The sequence below is a fragment of the Populus alba genome, chromosome 2 (assembly GCF_005239225.2).
Source record: "Populus alba chromosome 2, ASM523922v2, whole genome shotgun sequence".
Lineage (NCBI taxonomy): Eukaryota > Viridiplantae > Streptophyta > Magnoliopsida > Malpighiales > Salicaceae > Populus > Populus alba.
In genome coordinates this window covers 12,087,970-12,110,195 of record NC_133285.1, presented here as the reverse complement: position 1 = coordinate 12,110,195, position 22,226 = coordinate 12,087,970, and the positions used below count along the sequence as shown (strand labels likewise).

At 31.9% G+C, this 22,226-nt stretch overlaps 3 protein-coding genes across 3 annotated transcripts; 2 read left to right on the top strand and 1 right to left on the bottom strand.

Moving 5' to 3' along the window:
- The first annotated feature begins 2,785 nt into the window (after positions 1 to 2,785).
- Positions 2,786 to 4,003, top strand: LOC118046864 (bZIP transcription factor 53). Its single transcript, XM_035055934.2, has one exon. It carries the CDS (start codon positions 3,342 to 3,344, stop codon positions 3,774 to 3,776), a length of 435 nt encoding a protein of 144 aa, XP_034911825.1. The 5' UTR covers positions 2,786 to 3,341; the 3' UTR covers positions 3,777 to 4,003.
- Positions 4,004 to 6,003: 2,000 nt separating this feature from the next.
- On the bottom strand, positions 6,004 to 6,643 carry LOC118046865 (calvin cycle protein CP12-1, chloroplastic). Its single transcript, XM_035055936.2, has one exon. It carries the CDS (start codon positions 6,626 to 6,628, stop codon positions 6,131 to 6,133), a length of 498 nt encoding a protein of 165 aa, XP_034911827.2. The 5' UTR covers positions 6,629 to 6,643; the 3' UTR covers positions 6,004 to 6,130.
- A 3,901-nt stretch (positions 6,644 to 10,544) lies between these two features.
- On the top strand, positions 10,545 to 16,574 carry LOC118046866 (probable glutamyl endopeptidase, chloroplastic). The gene is given in 10 exon segments (XM_073407661.1): positions 10,545 to 10,818; positions 11,176 to 12,157; positions 12,348 to 12,476; positions 13,688 to 13,987; positions 14,082 to 14,540; positions 14,687 to 14,752; positions 15,220 to 15,280; positions 15,370 to 15,519; positions 15,677 to 15,814; positions 16,034 to 16,574. Coding segments are annotated over 10 exon segments (2,748 nt in total). The 5' UTR covers positions 10,545 to 10,568; the 3' UTR covers positions 16,247 to 16,574.
- Positions 16,575 to 22,226: the final 5,652 nt, after the last annotated feature.

Here is a 22,226-nt window from a genome sequence, read left to right as displayed (position 1 = left end):
TTCTTAATATTTTAAATTTACTTAAAATTGTACTCATTTATGGATTTTTTTTAAAAATCATTTTGTAAGAATTGTTTTTTAAAAATATAATAAAATTATCACAGTACCTCATACTCTATATATATAGCAATTAAACCATCACTGTGACTGTCGCTTTGGAAAAAACTTATGATTTCTTTTAAATCCAACAATAAATATAATTTTCACCCAACTATAAAATACTTTGGATAATTTTCTCAAAAAAACAAATCACCGCCTTCTAAAATTCTAAGTTTTGTACGGAAAATAATATCTACAAATCTTCAGTATTTAATTAATTACTTTAACAGATAATCATACAGCGATTATGACTTTGGAATTTTTCGTCCTTTCCACAGCCGTTCAGGATTCATGAAAGAAGAAGACCACCAAATCCCAAAAGCACAAGCAAGGAAGCTTCGTTTTTACACTTTGACTTGGTAAAAGAAGGGATAATTATAGTATATTCCCCTATGAAAAAAATTAATCTATATTGCATTTTTTTCAAGTACCGCTCAAGAATTGTAAGTCTGAATTTAGCAGCGATAACAAAAATTTGTGATTTCAACTTTTTTTAATTTTGTTTTTTTTATGTTAGCGGCCACAATTCAATCATTAAAAAAAAATATGAAGGGAGAAGAATTAAAAGATAAATAGATAAATAATAAAACTTGATTTTAGAGTATTATTCAGATATGAATTTGAAAAGTAAGAACCTTGAATCCATAAATAAAATAAAAATAATATAAGAAAGCTAAAATTAAATTAATAAAAAACCTAACTCAATAATTATCTAAACCAATGAATTTAATTTATTGAATGAAAGACCCAAGTCTTTGATTATAATGAATCAATAATTGTAAGTATGAGAATAAACATCACAAAGATCATTAATCTTTGATAAGTTATGAAAATTTCAATGAGAAACCAAAAGTTTGAGCAACTTCGAACACACACGATATTATTTATGAATAAAACCAAGTTTTTTTTTTAATAAAACCTAAATACAATCTAAATAGCCTTACTAATACTAGATAAAATGTTCTAAATAAGGTTGGAAAAATAACAAAAGAGTTTTAAAAAAATCTTAAACCAACTATGAAAACAATGTAATTTTCACACAATAGCTTATAGGCTTATTGCAATACCTTTTTGGACTCTAATTGCTATGAAATAACATTATATAAAACAAGGCTATTGAAATCTACTATCAAATCTTTAATTCAATTCAATGGTCAAATCAAAAGTTATGCCTTTTAGTTTCCTTAATAAATAAGGTATGTAGATAATTATAGATGGTGAGAGTTGTGTTAATATAGTTAGTAAATGTAGTTGATACTACACTTGTTAGGTAGTTGTATTTAAATACTACAAAGTATTATAGATATTATAGACTTCAGAATAAATGTGGTGTTCAATGGTATAAAGAATCAAATGGATAAAAGAGATGTCATGATTGTTCATTTGCAAGAGAGATGATCCTAAAGGGTTTTTAATCTACGAAGCAAGAGAATCCGAGACTCCAAGCTCTGAAGGTTGATGATCAAAAAGCTTGTGTAGGATTATTAAAGGAAAGTAAGGATGCAAGACTTTTAAGGTTGGGGTTGATGGTTTCTTATAGTTTGAAGAGTTTTATACTTTCAATAATACAAATGAATTTGGTGATATTTTGAGAAAACTCGAAATGAAACATGATTATCATTTGAAAATGTATATTAATCATAATATAAGGTGACAACAAAATACATGGACGAGGGTTGTTTGTGGAGAATATACATTTGTCCAACCTAATTCTAACATATTCATGGTTAAGTACTTAAAAAGAGAAACATAGTTGCATTAAAGTACAAACTATCAAAGTTGTCAAGGTAACAAGGATTGTAAAAAAAATTATTATTTATATAAATGTTGATCAAGAAAATTCTGTGTTTTCTAACTTCTAACAATTTAGCTAAACATATGATGATTCTTTTTTTTTTTTTACTCTTGAAACTTTGGCCGAAAGTATTTTAAATTGTGTTTTTTTTTCTTAAAACTTGGTTGAATCATGAGTGAAACATGAGGATTCTTATTAAATAATAGTGAATGATGCTAATTTTGAATTTTTTCTTGAGATGAGAGTAATGAATTTTTTTTAAAAAAATTAGGTGCAACTATAACAAAATTATATTTTCATTATTTTTAGGGTTTAAGAGCTCTTTAGTGATTAAATAAGAAACAATAGTAAATTTTTAAATAATCAGATATTTTTTATTAATTTTTTTAAACATGTTGGATATATAATTTAACACGCAAAAAAAATTAAATTACAAATTATAATTTTTCAAAATTTTAATAAATAAATATAATTTTAATCAACCTATAAAAGACTTGGATAATTTTCAAAAAAAAAAAAAAAAGGCTGAGGTCTAACATTCAAGTTTTGTACGGAAAATATTTTCCAAAAATCTTCAGTATTTAATTAATTACTTAAACAGATAATCATACAGCGATTATGACTTTGGATTTTTTTTGTCCTTTCCACAGCTGTTCAGGATTCATGAATCCCAAAAGCACAAGCAACGAAGCTTCGTTTTTACAACTTTGACTTGGTAAACGAAGGAATAATTATAGTATATTCCCCTATGAGAAAAATAATATATATATATATATATATATATAGGAGACTTGGAGAGGCTTAAAAGCACAGCTGGCGTCGTTCTGCACGCCAGCAATTACACCGACGCCACTCATGACTCTCTTGGAAAAAAAAAAAAAAAAAAAAACCCCACTATTTTGAATTAAAATATATCTTCTAACAGATAAGTCCAGCCCCTCTTTTTCTATAAAAGCCGCACCAAGCGACTTCATTAACCTTCTTTTCTTTCGGATTAATTTGGGTCCTCCTATTTTAGGGTTTCTGTTCCCCCAATAATCTCTCTCTCCCCCTCTCTGCGTTTCGTCAGCTAAGTATTCTTCTTTCAGTGTCTCTATTTTTGTTTTTAGATCTAGAGTCTAGGATCTAATTTTTGGGTGATTTCTTACTCTCGTGTTTTCTAAAAATCCGTGCTGCTCGATTTGGGGATCGAAAATTAGGGTTTTGTAAGAAGTACCAATGTTTTTAGAATTTCTATGAGTTACGCTATACTCATGCGTCGAATTCGGATTCTTCACTCTTTCTCGGTTGTGTTTCTCTACTGGTTTTATGTGTTCTCATGAGTTAATCCAATTTATTTTCTAGATCTCGACCCCTAGTTCTTTTTACAATCTAATTATAACCGAATTGGATAGGTAGGTATTGAATTTATTTGATTTTGTTAGCGAAGAATATAGAAATCAAAAAAATGTCGGCTAGGCAAGTGGCGAGCTCAGGATCGGATAGTGATCCGAGATATGCGAATGTCGATGAGAGGAAAAGGAAGAGGATGATATCCAACAGGGAATCTGCGAGGCGTTCCAGGATGAGGAAGCAGAAACAAATGGAGGATTTGGTCAATGAAGTGAGCAAATTGCAGAACGAGAACAATCAGTTGATGCAGGGTATCAATGTTGGCCAACAACGCCGCATGGAGATGGAGTCAGCCAACAATGTCCTGAGGGCTCAGGCTGTGGAATTGACTGAGAGGCTGCGGTCGTTGAACTCTGTGTTGCAGATTGTGGAGGATGTTAGTGGACTCTCTATGGAGATACCCGAAATACCTGATCCTTTGTTGAAGCCGTGGCAGCTCCCCTGTTCAGGAATGCCCATTATGGCATCTGCTGATATGTTTCAATATTAGTGTTTGTGAGCCTGTTCAGTGCTTTGCTGGAAGATGTTGTTTGTCTACAGTCCGGGGTTCATCTTTTGCTTGCGTGGGTTTTTATATTAGCATGGTTTAATGTCTTAGGTGGATGCTGGTATGGTGTGTGTTTGATAGGAGTGTGGTTTTGTCGAAGTTGTAATGTTATGTGTCCTGTTTGAATTTCAATCACCGTTTATAATGTAATCAATTTCCAATTTGTGTCATTTCCCTTACTGTTATGTTTCTCTGCAGCTTAATCTCGATGTGATTGAATTATATTTTCCATGGTATGCATGTGCTTGGTTTATATGCATTAAATCGTGATAGTGGATTTGATGTTTAAATGAAAGTGAACGAGTTTGTCACCAGCATTTTTATGCTCTCAGATTGTACTCCCCTGCAATTGATTCCCACACACATGGGAGGAGCTGGGGCTCTATTGTCCGGATGAAGATTTGTGATCAGCTTGTTATTGTTGTTGGTTTCCTTAAAGTTGGAATGGTTAACACTTAATTAGTGGGTGGTAGCAAGTGTTTATATAGGAGTGATGGTGAATTGCTACGCAGTCTGCTTCCGGTGGCTTGTAAGGATAATTGTTTGTAAAATTGGATACGCACTTAATTAGAAGATCAACTAGAACGATGAGATGGTTGTTTAATTTTTTTCCTAATTTGCTGTTTTTACTTGTGGATGGTGGTATATAGCACCTTGCACCTAGTTTCCGAGTGATTTTGGATAGACTTAGATTGCAAGTTGTAGAAGTTGCATGATCTTCAACTTGGATGAGCTCATTTGGGGACTTGGGGTTTATGTTTTAAGCGTGTCTATATTTGGAAGCTGATATGGTTTATGGATATAATTTGGTAACAGTGCGGCTCCTCTAGAAGCTGTGCGTATTGGACTTCCTCGGGACATTTCAGGAGGGGACGGTAGGTGAGTGCTGTTTTACCCACCTCACGATTCCTCCCCCTGGGGAGCGATGTAGCTCACAACTTTTGACTGCTATTTAGCATGTTGGGTGTTGTTCCTGGAAGGTAGCTGATCTGTAATGCAAATCATGAAGCAAGGCATTACAGTTAGATCAGAAATTCCCTCTTTTTGACTAAGCCAGGAAGCAAGGATGGACAATTGCGTGAGTTGCCGTAATCCCTGCTGCAAGGCATCTAGAGGGTTCTTATTACCAATTCAAGTCAATTTTCTTATGGTTCTTATCTCTTCTAAGAATTTTCTTGGATTTTGTCCCGAGAATAAATATGTTTTTAGATTAACTTGTGCATTAATTGAGATGACATCTCCTTGTTTAATAATCTGAAAAAAGTATTTTCACATAAACAATGACTTACAAGTGAAATTATCTGACCTCAACAAAAACTCAACTGGTGAGACCCTTGTATTAGAATTTTTCCCTTTTACTTTCCTTGCTCACCCGACATCAAACCCCGTAGTTAATAGTAAATAGTAATTCTACTGTAGAGGGTTTGGAACCGTCCTGGATCTCAAATCTTAATCGTTTAGCCGTCTTTTTAGTAACATAATTATTTTTTTGGTGGCCGTTTAGTTGATTTTCCTATATCGTGGCAAGACTGGATTTATTTATTTTTATATTTTAAAAATATTTTTAAAAAAAATTAAATTTTTTTTCTTTTAAATTACTTATTTGTTGTTGTTTTCGGATAATTTTGATTTGTTGATATTAAAAATAAATTTTAAAAAATAAAAATTAATTATTTCAATTTATTTTTAAATAAAAAATAATTTAAAAATCCGTGGAAGCTATTATTTTATGTAATTTGGAGGTTAGCAGAAAATAAAAGAGGCAGTTCTATCCTGGATTCTTCAGGGCTTATTCAACCATATTACTGTGCCTGAGAGCACAAACCAAGATCCAAAATTAAGAGCCGATTTTGTAATCTGAATTCTTCTTTTTTCTAAGAAAAAACGGAGGCTATTGTCCGAGGACAAGTATTTTGAAGATGACACAATGATAGGAAATTAAAAACAAAAAAATAATTGTATAGCAATTGTAAAATTTTCCATGACGTAGGTTAAAATGGCAATAGGCATAGTAAATTGCCTTGACGCTTCAGCTCTAAGCCAAAGATATTTGAACTTCTTTTAGAAAAGTTAGAAAAAATAGCTAGAAATTAAGTAGAAATATAACACGTAATTAACTAATAATTAATCACCAAATTAATTCATCTTCGACGAAGGTAGGGTATAAGTATGTGCTAATTAATAGAACATCATATATAAAAGACACCATGCAGCATCTCCAGCGTTACATAAAACCAAAATTAATAAAAATATCTAAAGTTTGATCATTGAAAAAGGCACATAAAGTAAAACCCATATCAATCTTCATAAGTGCGGCACTCATCTGTCTCAGGGTTGTCCTTGCAATACTCCTCCAAAGGGTCGGACTCTTTCTTCCTGTCCTTGGCATGGCTAGCAGCAGCACTCAACTCCTCCACCTCATCCCATGCGGCTGCGCATTCTCCACTAGCCGCATCTTCGGAGCACGCCGCCTCTGCATCTTTTATGCTCTTTTCAACCTTCTCCGATATGCTATCAGGGGCAGCCCTCACGGGTCGGATTTGCAGGCGCCCGGACCCCAGATGGTATGTCCTCCTCCATGGCTGGTTTAACTTGACGAGGGGCTGAGCTATTGGTTTGTCTGTTGCCTTAGCTAAGACTCTAGGTGTTGAGAGGTTAAGACCAGCTATTGTTGCCATTCTAGTTATGGTAAAGCTTGTTGCTGTGGTGTGGTGTGGTATTGCGCAATGGAGATAACACTGATAGTGTCGAGGAAGGTGACAATGAGGATCTATATTATCGGGACACGTAACCATTACTGAACACAGATTTCTTATCAGGTGTCAACCAATTGCATGCTTCCACGTCAGACTGAGGAATTGTGGTGTGGTTTGTGCAATGATCTTGTTAATTATTGCACATACACACGTGGTTAGTACATATTTACATAAATAAATATAAATCAATGTATAAAAAGCCTTCGACTTATCATATTTGTTGATAAAATATAAACTTGGATATATAAATTAAAAATCTTAAAATAATTTACTGTCTTCTTATTTTTTTTTTAATATAAATCCTGGTATTTAAAAATTTACTGGATCACAACTAATTTGATCGAAACGGTCAATCTACCTAAATATAAAACTTTTTCAATAATAGCATATTTCATTCACAAAGTTCAAAATTAAAACCTTATTTAAAAAAAATAATCATCAAATCACTTGAATCTTATATATGCAGCTTAAAAGTTTTTAATTTATAACTTTGAAAGGTGTAACTTAACTGATTAGATTCTAAATTTGTTTTATAAAAATTATCAGTTCAAATCCTACAAATCTTAGGGTCATTGGAGGCTTACTTGACTATTAATTTAGAATATATAAAAGTAATCAAAATACACACAAATTAGATCGAATATTTATATTAATAACAATAAAAAAAAATTCCTAACCCACCTACAAAATATCAGCCATGGCAGACCTTTATCTGTCACGAATTCAAGATGCCCAAACATAAAAGGAGGGATAAAAAACGTGCTTTCCATGTAAAAATGCTGAAGGACGTCGGATAAGAAATAAAAGACCAAATCAGGAGCCAAACCCCCTCGTTGCCAAGTTGATATTTTAGGGAGTTAATAAATTCATCATCACCTAAGATGTTGAAACTTTGAATGATTCCAATTCCGCCTCCCATAGACGGCAAATTTCTGACCCCAATAATTAATTACCTTATCATCAGTGCTGAATACTTCTCCGGTCATGGTACTAAATAATTCCCTTTGCTAGTAACAAACTCATTTTGTGTTATGATGCTGCTAATTAATGAAATTACGATATATTTATAGATTTTTTTCATGTTAATTTATTATATTTAATTATTTTTTAATTATATAAATTTAATAATAATACATATTAATGGTAAAATATTTTTTTTTATTTTATTTTGTTTTATTCATTATATCTAGATAAGAAACAGAGATAATCATTTTTTTTATATCATTATCAAACACAATTTTATCATTATCTTTTTTTCTATTTGTTTCTTTTTATTTCCATTGTCTTTGTATCTTTTATCTCGAGATAATAACAAAATGTTATCTAAAAAAATTATAAATAAAATACATTATTTATATAGAAAATATCGCATCAAGCTTAGAATTTATCACATCCAATTAATTCCATATTTAAATAAATCAATGTTTTTATCCACTTTTATAGAGATAAAAAAAAAAAACCCCTTGCCTTTTCCAATTCAAGTAAATAGGGAAGAATCTCAGTAAAAACCTTATATTTATCATCTCTGTTGTTTTTCCCCACTTGTCCCTTGTGTTCTTAAAAAACAAATAATTCAAAACCCTTTGATAGAAAGACCTCATGTTTAATCTCTATATTTTGATACTAACTTACCGTTTAGTCTTTTCATTAATTTTTTTTTTGTTAATAAGATGCTCAACCATTACATTAATTTCTTTTTCTTTGCTTTTTTTTTTGTAAGTTTTTTTATGTAGTGTTTGGTATGCTGGATAATATTGATTGAACTAGATTAAACATTACTGGACTTGACATGAGTGGACAAATAACTGTCTTATCCAATGTTTAGTGTGCTTTGAATTGGATTGGATAATTTACCATATTTTGTGCTTGATAGATACTAAACGAGACTCAGCCGACATGAGGTTTGCAAAGGTCTATCTTTAAGAAACAATAGATGAATGATTAATTTGACCTGACTTGGTAAAAAACTCAAGTCAATCCATGATCTTGTCAACCCGAGATAAAACATAGGTAAAAAATCCAATAACTTTTTTATATATGTTTATTTGTCAAAACAAGGTTGATTTGATTTAATTTTTTTTAATTTGAGTCAACTCAAGTTGACCATATCGGATTGTAAATTGAGCTTTACCCTGAGTTGATCCTCGAATCAGATTTTAAAACTATGATAATAACAGTTTTTATTCTTACGTTGCTTTGAATCAACCCACGTTGACTATCTCGACCCATGACTTGGGCCTTGTCCTGGGTTGACCCTATAGTTAGGTTTTAAAATTATGTTAAAAACCATTTTTATCATTAGATTGACTCGGGTCAATGGTCAACCCGATTCATGACTCGTGCCTGGCCCTGACTCTTGAGTAGAGTTTTAAAACTATGATAATGATCATTTTTATTCTTACATTGACTTAGGTCAATGGTCACCTTAACCTATGACTTGGACCTGATCCCATGTCAACTCTCGAGTCGAGTTTTAAAATTATAACAATAATTATTTTTATTCTTACGTGGACCTAGGTTAATAGTCAACATGACTTGTGACCCGAGCCTAGCTGATCAGGCCTAACCCTGAGTCAACCTTCAAGTCGACTTTTAAAAATATTATAATAATTTTTTTTATCCTAAGGTTAACCTGGGTCAATAACCAACCCAACTCGTGACCTGAGTCTAGCTTTAAGTCGACCTCCTAATTGAGATTTAAAACTATAATTGTAATTATTTTTATTCTTATATTGACTCGAGTCAATGGTCAAACTAACTCGTGACCCAGACTTGACCTCAGGTCAACATTTGAATCAAGTCTTAAAACTTTGATAATAATAATTTTTATCTTTATATTAATTCGGATCAACTAGATTAACACTTGCGTAAAGTATTGAACTTGTTCTATCTATTTTAATGGAATAAATTTTTTTTATTAGAATAACTTTAGACCAAATAAAAATTAATTTTTATATGTATAAAAATTAACCAAATAACTTGATAAAAAAATTATTTTGTCCTGTGCATCATTATCCTATAAACACTTCCTTAATGACTTTAAATGATTAGAAACTAGAAGGACGAGATGACTTTTTTCTTGAAGATTGAGGCACCAAGTTACTCTAATTGAAGAATAGTTTGAAGAGAAGTTATTTGGTGTAGGATGGCAAATTCTATAGTTTACGGCGTTGCCATATGTGTCAGGTTAAGAGTCCATTTGGTTGTATGGTTGCTTTTGCGTTTGAAGCAACCATAACAATTTAATTATTTGGTTATACTCCTATAGCATATTTATACCAGTGGAGCCTACCATTTTTTGTGGCACGGCCACAGGTTTCCAAGAAGCAACAAAGAGCTGCTTCTTGGACTGAAAAACTCATGAACAATGTTGTTCATGGTTTTCTTTCCCAAACAATGTTGTTCATCGGTTTTTTTCCAATCAGACCGGTCTGATTCAAAGCTAAAAATGAATTGTACCAGGTCCGACTTAATAAAATAAAAAAAATATTTTTTATTTTTAATTGTTTTTTATTTAAAAAACTAGCGTTAAAAAAATATTTTATATAAAGTATTATTTATTTCATGATATAATAATAATAGTTAAATCTACAATATTTAAATTAAAAACCATCAATATTAATATATATTTTTTAAAATTATTTTATAACCTCAATTATTATATATTTTTAAAAGTAGTTTTAACTAAACACATTAAATTATTTTTTATTCAATTTTAATTTCAACTACAATTTTAACTAAATATATATTTTTTCAAATCAACTATAACTAAAAATAATTTTTATAAAATAATTTTTTTAAAATTACAACTATAATAACTACCATAATACCAAACATACTCTAGGTGGGCTGTTGACTGCGGTGCGAGGGAATATAACTAATTACGAGAATATAAAATTATATATATATAAAACTAATAAAATCCGAATAATTAATTCTATGAGCACTATGAAATTTCATTTATTGGATAGGAAGGCAAATGATGCGGCTTCCCAAAGTCAATCATCGTCTGAGTTTCCTGTCTCTCCCCCCGTTCTCTCTTCCCTCACTCACAACATCCGTACGAACTCATGCCCACTTGAGAACTCATCACTCTAAAAGGTTCAAGTCAATTTCAACTATGCCTTGTAGACTCGGCAATCTTGTGCCTCTGAACTCTATTGCAGCCGAAAATGTTGGCAGTCGCTCCAGTGCCTCTGTTTCATCCACATCCACCACCGAAGAGGAAGGTGCTCATTCACTCTCACTTTTCCTTTTCTTTTTGCAATTTGAGGTTATCATTGCTAATTAATCGCATCGGCTTACTAGACTAGACTGGACTAGATTCTTCGGTAAAACACAAGGCAAAAGGAAGCGATGATGGTTGCTTGATTGAGAGAATTCGTAGAGTGATCAGTTAATATATCAAACAAGTTTATTAGTAGCTGTGTGTATATGTTAAAGCACGTTTCCTATTTCTAGGAAACTGATCGGTCTTTCCTTTTTTTTTTTTTTTTTTTTGGGGGGGGGGTGTTAAGTCTTAAAAACTTGCATGATTATAACTCCAACTGTTGATTTTTATTTTTTTTATGTTTGTTAAAATGTAGAAGCTTTGGCATGTAAATATCAGCTTCCCCCACCGGAGATAAAAGACATTGTTGATGCTCCGCCTCTCCCTGCGTTGTCAATATCACCGCAAAAGGATAAAATGCTTTTTCTCAAGCGGAGATCATTACCTCCACTTGCAGAACTAGCAAGACCAGAGGAGAAGCTGGCTGGTTTGCGTATTGATGGGAAATGTAATACTAAGAGCCGGATGTCATTCTACACTGGTATTGGCATTCATCAGTTAATGCCTGATGGTACACTAGGGCCTGAAAAGGAGGTACATGGATATCCAGATGGTGCTAAGATCAACTTTGTCACCTGGTCTCTTGATGGAAGGCATTTGGCCTTCAGCATCCGAGTTTTCGAGGAAGACAATAGCAGCAGTAAACTTAGAGTATGGGTTGCTAATGTGGAAACAGGGCAAGCTCGACCTTTGTTTCAGTCACCAGATGTTTACCTAAATGCTGTTTTTGATAATTTCGTATGGGTGGATAACTCTTCTCTGTTGGTCTGCACCATTCCATCATCTCGTGGAGATCCACCAAAGAAACCATCGGTGCCCTCTGGTCCAAAGATTCAATCTAATGAGCAGAAAAATGTCGTTCAAGTTAGAACATTTCAAGACTTACTGAAGGATGAGTATGATGAAGATTTGTTTGACTACTACGTGACCTCTCAACTTGTGCTGGCTTCTTTGGACGGGACAGCGAAGGAAGTTGGACCTCCAGCTGTATATACATCAATGGATCCATCCCCTGACCAAAAGTACCTTTTAATGAGTTCTATTCACAGACCATACTCTTTTATTGTACCGCGTGGAAGATTTCCCAAAAAGGTAGAAGTATGGACAACTGATGGGAAATTTGTGAGGGAACTCTGTGATTTGCCTCTAGCCGAGGACATTCCCATTGCAATCAGTAGTGTGCGCAAGGGGATGCGCGCCATCAATTGGAGAGCAGACAAGCCTTCAACACTCTACTAGTATATCAATGAAAATTCTAATTTTTCACTGTGTTTGGGTTGGAATTGGCAGGATTACATGATAGCTGCATGACGCTAGTTACTTAACAGTATAAATGAACACTTTTAGCATTATGTAGTGGCATGTGGAGCAGCTTTTACTTGTTATTTTTATTCGTTTTTTTGCCCTTGACTCTTGTTGACGTTTTAGGGCAGAGACACAAGATGGAGGTGATGCAAAAGTTGAAGTTTCTCCAAGAGATATAGTTTATACACAGCCAGCTGAGCCATTGGAAGGTGAACAGCCAGAAATCTTGCACAAACTTGATCTTCGCTATGGGTATGATATGATCTGCATTTTGATTTCTTACTTTGCAAAACTAGTTTGCAACAGATTCTTAAATCGTGAATGCCTCGATAATTTTGAAACTTTTGGATCTTTCTTTTATATGTGTTTTGATAGTGATACTCTCATACTCTGTAGAAAGAGCTTAATCTTGCAGACTTACTGCAATTAAGAAATTCTATAACCAACCACAGGATTCTCAAAGATAGGTCTAACACTAGCTTGGACTAGCATTCACTTCTGTCAATATACATGTTTTTTTCATCTTGCGTCAAGCTCTAATTACATGCCCAAGGTCAATGAAAAGAGACATGCAGGAATGCATGTACATGTTCAGTTGCCTTCTCTCAAGCACATGTTTGATCCCTAAATTTCCAAATTTTTGTAATATCTGTTGAATACATGCATTGGTTGCGTAGGAGGGTTATCCAAAGACATAAGTGTGACATATATTAAAAATGGATAATAACAAATTGTTTAATCTCCCTTTAGGTCGGTGTGGGTTATCTTGGAAGACATACAACATATGCTAAGAATTTTTCAATAAAATCTCTTACTAAATAAGGTATTGCTTTCACATTTGTAATCTATGCTATATTATTATCAATAGCACATGATTTATCATTTAGGAAAGATTTAAAATTTATTATGATTTGTCGTTCACTAGGAAGTTGTTATGTTTCCGTGGAGAACTTTTCGGTGATGTTATTAAATTCAATCAATCCTAGTGAGTCAACATAGTGATACCATAGACTCGGTCGCTGGACCAGTCCGAGTTTCAAAGCAAATCATGTCGAAGTTGATCTAATTTGCCCTAGTCAACTTGGCAGTTGCACCTACCAAGCGGTCGACTTGGCAAAATCCTAGCTTGATATATATTTTTTAAAATATTTTATAAATGAAATCAATATAACATTTATTTTTTACAAAAAAATTGAAATGATGACATTTAGGATAGATCAGGGTTAAACTAGGTTAATCCGCCGATTTCATAACCTAGGTTATAGCTCTACTTGGGTTTAATAACTTTGCTTTTTGGAATCCATTTTTTATTTATTAAACAATTATAATAATAGACATTTGCATGAAAAACAACAAATAAAATTATTTAAGAGAAATGTATTTTTAATTTAATTAAGCATTATTTTTTCATGAATAAACACAAGTTGTTCTTTAATTTTCTTTTCTTTCCCCTTCCTTCACAGTGGGATTTATTGGTGTGATGATTCACTAGCACTAGTTTATGAATCATGGTACAAGACAAGGCGAACAAGAACCTGGGTGATATCTCCTGGTTCAAAAGATGTGAGTCCAAGAATACTATTTGATCGGTCATCAGAAGATGTGTACTCCGATCCTGGCTCTCCCATGTTGAGGAGGACTCCTGCTGGAACTTACGTGATTGCAAAGATAAAGAAGGAAAATGATGAAAGCACTTATGTTTTACTGAAGGGAAGTGGTGCTACGCCTGAAGGGAACATCCCCTTCCTTGATCTGTTTGACATGTGAGTATTTTGGAGAAGAACATTTCAACACATGTTCCTCACCTGGTCCCCAATTCTCATTGGTCTCATGATAATCCAAACCAGTTTCTTTCAGAAATACAGGCAGCAAAGAACGAATCTGGGAGAGTGACAAGGAAAGGTTTTATGAAACTGTTGTTGCTCTTATGTTGGATTATGAAGAAGGGGATTTACTCCTTGACCGGTTGCAAATATTGACCTCCAAGGAGTCAAAGACAGAAAATAGGCAATATTTCATTCAGAAATGGCCAGAGAAGAAAGCATGTCAGATTACAAATTTTCCTCACCCGTACCCACAGTTGGCATCATTGCAGAAAGAGATGATCAGGTACCAGAGAAAAGATGGGGTTCAGCTCACAGCAACATTGTACCTGCCACCAGGCTATGATTTGTCAAAAGATGGCCCTCTTCCATGTCTGGTCTGGTCTTACCCTGGAGAATTTAAAAGTAAAGATGCTGCAGGACAAGTTCGTGGTTCTCCTAATAAATTTGCGGGCATAGGTCCAACATCAGCTCTTCTTTGGTTGGCTAGGAGGCATGAATTCTTCCCTCCATTTCTTGTTACCATTTGTTTTGTTGCTTATACTGTCTCCATTATCAGCTGATTTTTGCTTCACCTTTACTATTGCTTGTGTGCTTTGAACATGCTGGACCGTATTATAATATCTTCATATCTTGCAGGTTTGCTATTTTATCTGGACCAACAATCCCTATTATTGGTGAGGGTGATGAGGAGGCGAATGACAGGTAATTTGATATAAATCTTACTGAATTATGTTTTTATTGCTAGTTCATATGGATATGATTATGTGGGTTTTCTTCATGTACTCATCAAGTTATTGTAATGAATTGCTAAATTATTCACACAACTCGAATTCTTTCAGTAAATGGTATACAAGTATGTTTTCATGAAATTGTGGTTGCAACTAACAATTGAAACAAATCATTTGTTATATGTTAATCCTGGTTCCATGGATATTAACATAAAGCAAATGGTTCCCAAAAGAAGAGGATAGCATTAGCATGATGCCTTTTCCCTTAACTCATAAGTTTCCGCAACATCCACAATATTGAACAAGGGGCTAACTCTTCTGTTGCTCTCTGTTATTTGGAGCATGTTTTTAGATTTCTTCTTAGGTAATAGGAAGTATCACTAAATGAACTATGCTGTAGAGTCCCTAAAATTTTAAATCTTAACTATATGTGTTGACTAGATATGTAGAGCAACTGGTTGCAAGTGTGGAGGCAGCTGTTGAGGAAGTTGTCCAGCGCGGAGTAAATTTCTTCACTTGTCCTCGTATGACTATTATTTCCATAGCACCGGATGAGTCTGTGACATTTGTTTTGGTGTTGCACATTTTAAGGTTGCTCATCCCAGCAAAATTGCTGTTGGAGGACATTCCTATGGTGCATTCATGACTGCAAACCTCCTGGCACATGCCCCCCATCTTTTCTGTTGTGGAATTGCTCGCTCTGGAGCTTACAACAGAACACTTACACCTTTTGGCTTTCAGGTAACAGAATAGTGGAATAGATCCCCCCCAACCCTTTTTTCCTCTATCACGTACTGCTAATTGAACAACAACAGTGTTTCTCATGTTTTTCTTCCCTCGATCACAATTTTTGTCATAGTTTTGGATGATTTTTTTATCTTTCATCTTATTGACATAGCACGAGGACAGAACTCTTTGGGAGGCCACGACTACCTATGTTGAAATGAGTCCTTTCATGTCAGCAAATAAAATTAAAAAGCCAATACTGCTTATCCATGGAGAAGAAGACAATAATTCAGGAACGCTAAACATGCAGGTATTTATAAAAGAAAATTTAATGGTTCAAACCTACCGTTCCAATTACCTAAAAATAATGATGCTATCTATCTGTAGAAATTATTCTCTTCGTTTTATTCTTTCCGTTTGATACAATATATTTAACTGTTGATTTCTCAGTTTAGTGGTTTGTTGCCAGCTTCAGTTTGTGTTCCCAACTTGTTTCTTGCTGCTTATCTTGCATTTTCACATCATGCAGTCAGATCGATTCTTTAATGCTCTGAAAGGTCATGGTGCCCTTTGTCGCCTGGTCATTCTACCCTTTGAGAGCCACGGGTACGCTGCACGAGAGAGCATCATGCATGTTCTATGGGAAACTGATAGATGGCTTCAGAAACATTGTGTGCAGAACCCTACTGATGCAAGTGCAGAACTTGATGCCTGTAAGGAGGAGGTGAGCAAAGGAGTTTGAGACTCTGATAACCAAGCAGTTGTTGCCAGTGGAGGAGGTGGGCCAGAGCTGGCAGACTTTGAGCATGAAGGGTTCTACTCTTTGCCGAGGTAATTGGTTATGGTAATGTGTTCATCCCTTGTCTTCAATTATAATTCTATTGGCAAAATATTCAGTCCACTGGTCTGTGATTTCTTTGTTGTGAAATCAACCATAGTGAAAACTGTGTTCAATCTAATCATGGTGAAACTATAAATCACACGAGCGTGTTTAGTTACTGATCTGAACTCTCAAGCACACTACTATTGTGTGGATGGATTGCCATTGTCAATACATTGTTTTGTTGAAACTATTGTTTTTTCGTTTGGATGTCGAAACTTGAAAGTATATTGCTGTGCCCATCAATTGAAACATAACTAATAAAAGCACCACCCTTTTAAATCAATGCTCAGTTTCCTGTGCCTTTTCTCTCTTCGATTCAAAGTTTTCAAACACATGTTGCTTTTTATGTTTACTCGAAGCAGACTTTGCTAAAATCCACAAGTGAATTGTGAATTAAAGAAGCCTTCAGTCAAGACAGTTTTTTAAATAAATTAAGGCTGTATTTAACACGATCTGTGAAAATTAACTTCTGATTTTGAATCATAATTTAAAAATTGTTTTTCATGAACAACTTAAAAGATAAAAATGAGCTAGAGTGATGAACTATGGATAGTGAAAATGAATCAAAACTACTTTTTTAGAAGAAGAAAAAAAGCACTATAAGTTAGAATTCAAAAGTAAAAAATAATTAACTTTTAATTAAAGCAAAATTTTGATTTAATTTTATAACAAATATTAATTTAAGTTGAAAGTTATTTCTAACCAAGAATGTTTATGTTCTTTTTTAATTGAAAGTTAAAAAAAAAAACTCAAATTTAGTTTATAAAAATCATAGAAAACATAACTTAAATATAGATATCTTGACACTATCTAGTTCTTAAACTAGCTATTTGATCCATATTCCATCATGGGTTGTAATTTTGTTTTTTAAAAAACCTGGATATACAAGTTATTCTAATATGTGTTTTTTATATAAAAAAATTTAAAGTGTAAATTGAAAAGTTTATTCAGATATCTAATTGAATAAAATTAAGAGATGGATGTAGATAAGATTTTGATATCTCAAAATGAGACATTTACCCGTTTTTGTTTACTAAATTTGTTTATTAATATCAATGAAAGATAATAGAAATAGAAAAACATATGAAACTTGGTAAATATAATAAAAGAAAAAAAAATATTATTCAAGACTAGACATATCAAAAATATTATTTTTATAAAATAAAGCTTATTTATATAAAATAAAAACTAAATCTTCAAAAATTAAATGCAAAACATTTTTTTTAAAAAAAACATCTATTCAAAAAAGGCCTACAAAACTAGCAGACTAGACCATGAAACCATAATAAACAGATATAAAAGAAATTGAAGATAACAAAAAAAACCAATCATTTTTTTTAAATATTGCAGAATGACAAAATCGTAAAAGAAAATGAGAGAGAGAAAAAAAGAATCCCTAACAATAACAATTCTTAAAACTTTTGATTCATGTCATTAGATTGAAAGCATGATAAATGAAAAAAATTGTGAAACCCAATTCCCAATAATTCAAACACTGAATGATGAAATAAGAAAAAAAAAATTCAATCACCCAAAAAGATGTAATTAAAAAAATGAGGTTGAAAATCAAAATAAAAAATAAATTTATAGGCACAAAAAAAATCTAAATTGGAGGGTTAAATTGAAAAGAAAAACACTTTAACAAAAGGAAAAAAAAATCTAAAGAATGAGGGCTAAATTGAAAAAAATAAAACAACATAAACTTTGATTGAAAAATAAAATTCAAAACAACAAAACTGTAACAAAAGAGCCAAAGAAAAAAAATCAAGAATCAAAAGAATAAAGACTAAATTGAAAAAATTAATATATGAAAAATTTTAATTTCAGGACTAAATTGAAAACATTAATTTTTTTTCTAAAAGGGCCAATGACAAAAAAAAAAAAAGAGCAATAAAAAACATAAGGATTGAAATTAAAAAATGAAAATAAAAGAGGACAAATGGGCACTTTCTCTAAGAGAGAGAGAGGAGGAAAAAGAAGAAGTTAAATGTACTACCTAATAAAATGGAAAAGGGGTTAGTGATTAGTACATTCCCTAGTGAAGACAATAGATATAAATTGAGTATATAAGGGGTTGTCGGTGATGATAAATGGATATGAGATGAGGGTAGATTTTTTTTCCCCACTAAAATTAGATGATTTAGATATATTTTTAAGGATGGACTAATTAAGTGTCCATAGAGCTCAATTGGACTATTTCGCCAAAATAATAACTTTACAGGGGTTAGAAAGAGCGAGGGTAGTGTTTAGGTTAGAAGAAAATGTCATGTCAAGTTGTACAATATTGAAGATGATTGTTAAGAAGTTACCAAGAAAAGAATGTATGGCTTATTTTGCCTATGCTTTAGAGATAAAAAAAAATAATGGGATAGAGTTATCATATATTCTTATAGCTAAGGAGTTTCCTGGGTGATTGCCACCTGAAAGAGAAGTGGAGGTCCCTTTAAACATAATACTTGGAACCGCTCTTATAGCTTAGTCGCCTTATAGAATGATGCCTACAAAGTTGACAAAATTAAAGACTCATTTAGAATAATTGTTGGACAAGAGGTTTATCCAACACAGTAACTCATCATGGGGTGCCCTAATGCTATTTGTGAAAAACAAAATGACACCTTTTGACTTTTTATTGATTATAGACAATTGAATAAGGTGTTGATAAAGAACAAATACCCTCTTTCATGAATAGATGATTTATTTAACCTATTGAAAGGGATATGAGTGTTTTCAAAGATTAACTGAAAAACATGATACAACCGATTAAAGATTAAAGAGTTGAATATTCCAAAGATTGCTTTTAAAAGTCGTTATAGACATTATGAGTTTATGGTAATGTCATTTAGGTTAACCAATGTTTTGGTGATATTTATGAATTTGATGAATAGAGTCATCTAGTAATATTTGGAAAAATTTATGGTAGTGTTCATAGACAATATCTTGATCTATACAAACTCATATTTGGAGCATGAACAACATTTGATATGTGTGTTACAAACATTAAGAGACCATTGGTTGTATGCTAAGTAAATGTGAGTTTTAGCTAAAAAAAAATAGTCTAAAAGAATTGAAATTAAAATGATAGATCCAGTTGATAACTTGGATAGATTGTATGTAAACAAAGTGGTCAGATTACATGGAGCACTTGTATCTATCATATCTGATTGTGATCCTAGATTTACTTTCCATATTTGGCCTAATATTCAACAAGCCTTGAGAACATAATTGATATTAAGTATAACTTTTCATCCCTAGATAGATGGACAATTTAAGATTATTATATGGATTCTAAAAGATTTATTGAAGGCATGTGTGATGGAATTTAGAGGAAACTAGGAAGACCATTTACCTTTAGTGGAGTTCACCTATAATAATAGCAATCAAGCAACGATAAGGATGGCTCCGTATAAAGCATTGTATGGGGAAAAAAAATGTTAAACTCTTGTATGTTAGGAAGAGGTGAAGGATACAAAGTTAATGGGATTGAAATTAGTGCTAATCACCACTGAAAATGTGGAGTTTATCAGAGAAAGAATGAAAACAAGTCAAGTTAGACAAAAAAAAATTATGTTGATAACAAGATAAGGCCTTTTGAATTTGAAGTAGTGAATCGAATGTTTTTAAAGGTCACGTCTTGAAAGAGCATCATGTGATTTGTCATAAAAGGAAAGCTAATGCTGAGATACATATGACCTTTTATAGTTATTCATAGAGTAGGCCCAGTCACATAAAAACTAGCATTGCCTCGTATTTAGAAAGAATACATAATGTGTTTTGTGTATCATTGCTTCAAAAAACAGAAATAAACATCACTCATATATTGTCACAAGTCCCCCTAAAGGATAAAGAGGACTTAAATATGGAAGTGAGACCAGTAAGGATTCTAGACCAAGGTGAAAAAAACTTCAAAGTAAAAAGATTCATATGATGAAGGTATTATGGAGTAGCTCCCAAATTGAAGAAGAAACTTGAGAAAGGGAATTGAAAATGAGAAAAAAGTATCCCTAATTATTTTCGGACACGAGAATGAGGTTTAATTTTAAGGATGGAATTTTCTATTAGGAAAGGATAATGCAAAACCTTGATTAAAATATTATGATATTAGTAAAATGCTGGGAACTTAACCTAGTGATCAAAAGAAACGAGTATAATGTATGAATATTAAATGACTAAAGATAAAGATTTATAAATTTAAATATTAAAGTATGACAAGCCTTGGAAATAAACCGAAAAGAAATACCCAATAAAATAAGAAAAATAAAATAAAATTATAGTTGAACTAAAAAATAAGGGCAAAATTATAATTATGAGTATAAAAAAATATAAATTGAAACTTGGCTTCTCAAAGAAGTCAAGTTGGTTGCCTATTGTGGGAGAAAGAGAGAAGAATTTAAGCGAAATCATGAGAAATCTTTGCTAAAGTACACCGAAGAGAGATAACCAAAAGGATTAAAAAAAGATTGGGAAGGGATTTAGTAAGGAAATTGAAGTAAAAACAAGGGTTATTTGGTTAAAGGAGGCCAGTTTTGAAGAAGAAGGGGAGGGAAATAAGTGATAGAAAACTTCTTTTTCTTGATCTTGTCTTCTTAATTTATTGTGTTTAAGAAGTGGGAACCTTGATTTGCTATGATTTTGAATTTCTAATGAAAATTTCGTGTGTTTTGCATTTGTGAAAATTAGGTTTCAATAGAAGAATGGTTGAATGAATATTGTTATGATGTATTGAGTTTAGTAGGCATGAAAAATAAAAGGATATATTATTAATTGAATGAACTGAAGAAGAAAAACCTACTCTCTTCCTCAATCTGGGTTTCGGTCCAAGGGCAAGAAAAAGGAATTGAAATTGTCGATATATTTGTTAAGTAAACCATGTGGAATTATATTGTTAGATCCCAGTGAGTAAGAAATGCATTAATAAATAAATTCAGTTAAAATAACTACATAAATATTTCATTTTTCAAGATTAAATATATTAATTTATATTTGTCTTTTTATATATATATAAACTTCTCTTTTGATTATTATTAATGATTTTTTTTTTACATAGAAAGTTATCAATTTATTTAATTATATGCTTACATAAACTTTTTGGTTTATATTTATTAATTTTTTTATGTAAAAAAACACATCAAAATAACAAGCATACCCTTTTTTAAAAAAAAAATTACAACCCGCAGCGAACAAGAGTTAAATAGATAGTGTGTGTTTAAAGTATGTATATGTATATTAAATAATAAAATGATATTAAGATATGTATATATCATATTTTAGTAAAAAAAATCACAATATTCTATAAATATATCAATATAATATAAATATATATTTCAAGAAAGTATTGACTTTAAATTCATCCCTATAATGATCACATCATGCTTTTAGTTTGATAGTCTGATTTGAGATAAGATAGGATATGTTAACTGTATTTTACTGAAAATTTAAAATTTCGATGTGAGATTACAATAATGTGAGATTAAGCATCTTGTATGAGATTAAAATTTCAATGTGAAGCTTTATGAAATTCACCTCTTTTCTTTACAAGTACAATTACGTAAAGGGTTCTTTGGTATCGGCACACGATTCAAATTTATTTGGTGTTGTAATAATTATTTTTTAAAATATTTTTTATTTAAAAATGTATTAAAATAATATTTTTATTTTATTTTTAAAAGTTTATTTTTAATATTAAAGCTTCCAAATAATCTAAATATATCAAAGAAAATTCATTTTGTTCTTTAAAAAATACTTTTAAAACACAAACAACTTACCATTCTACGCTTCTTTTAAAATTCATGATTAGGATAAAAATTGAATAAATAAAGATACAAAAAACCCAATTGATAAT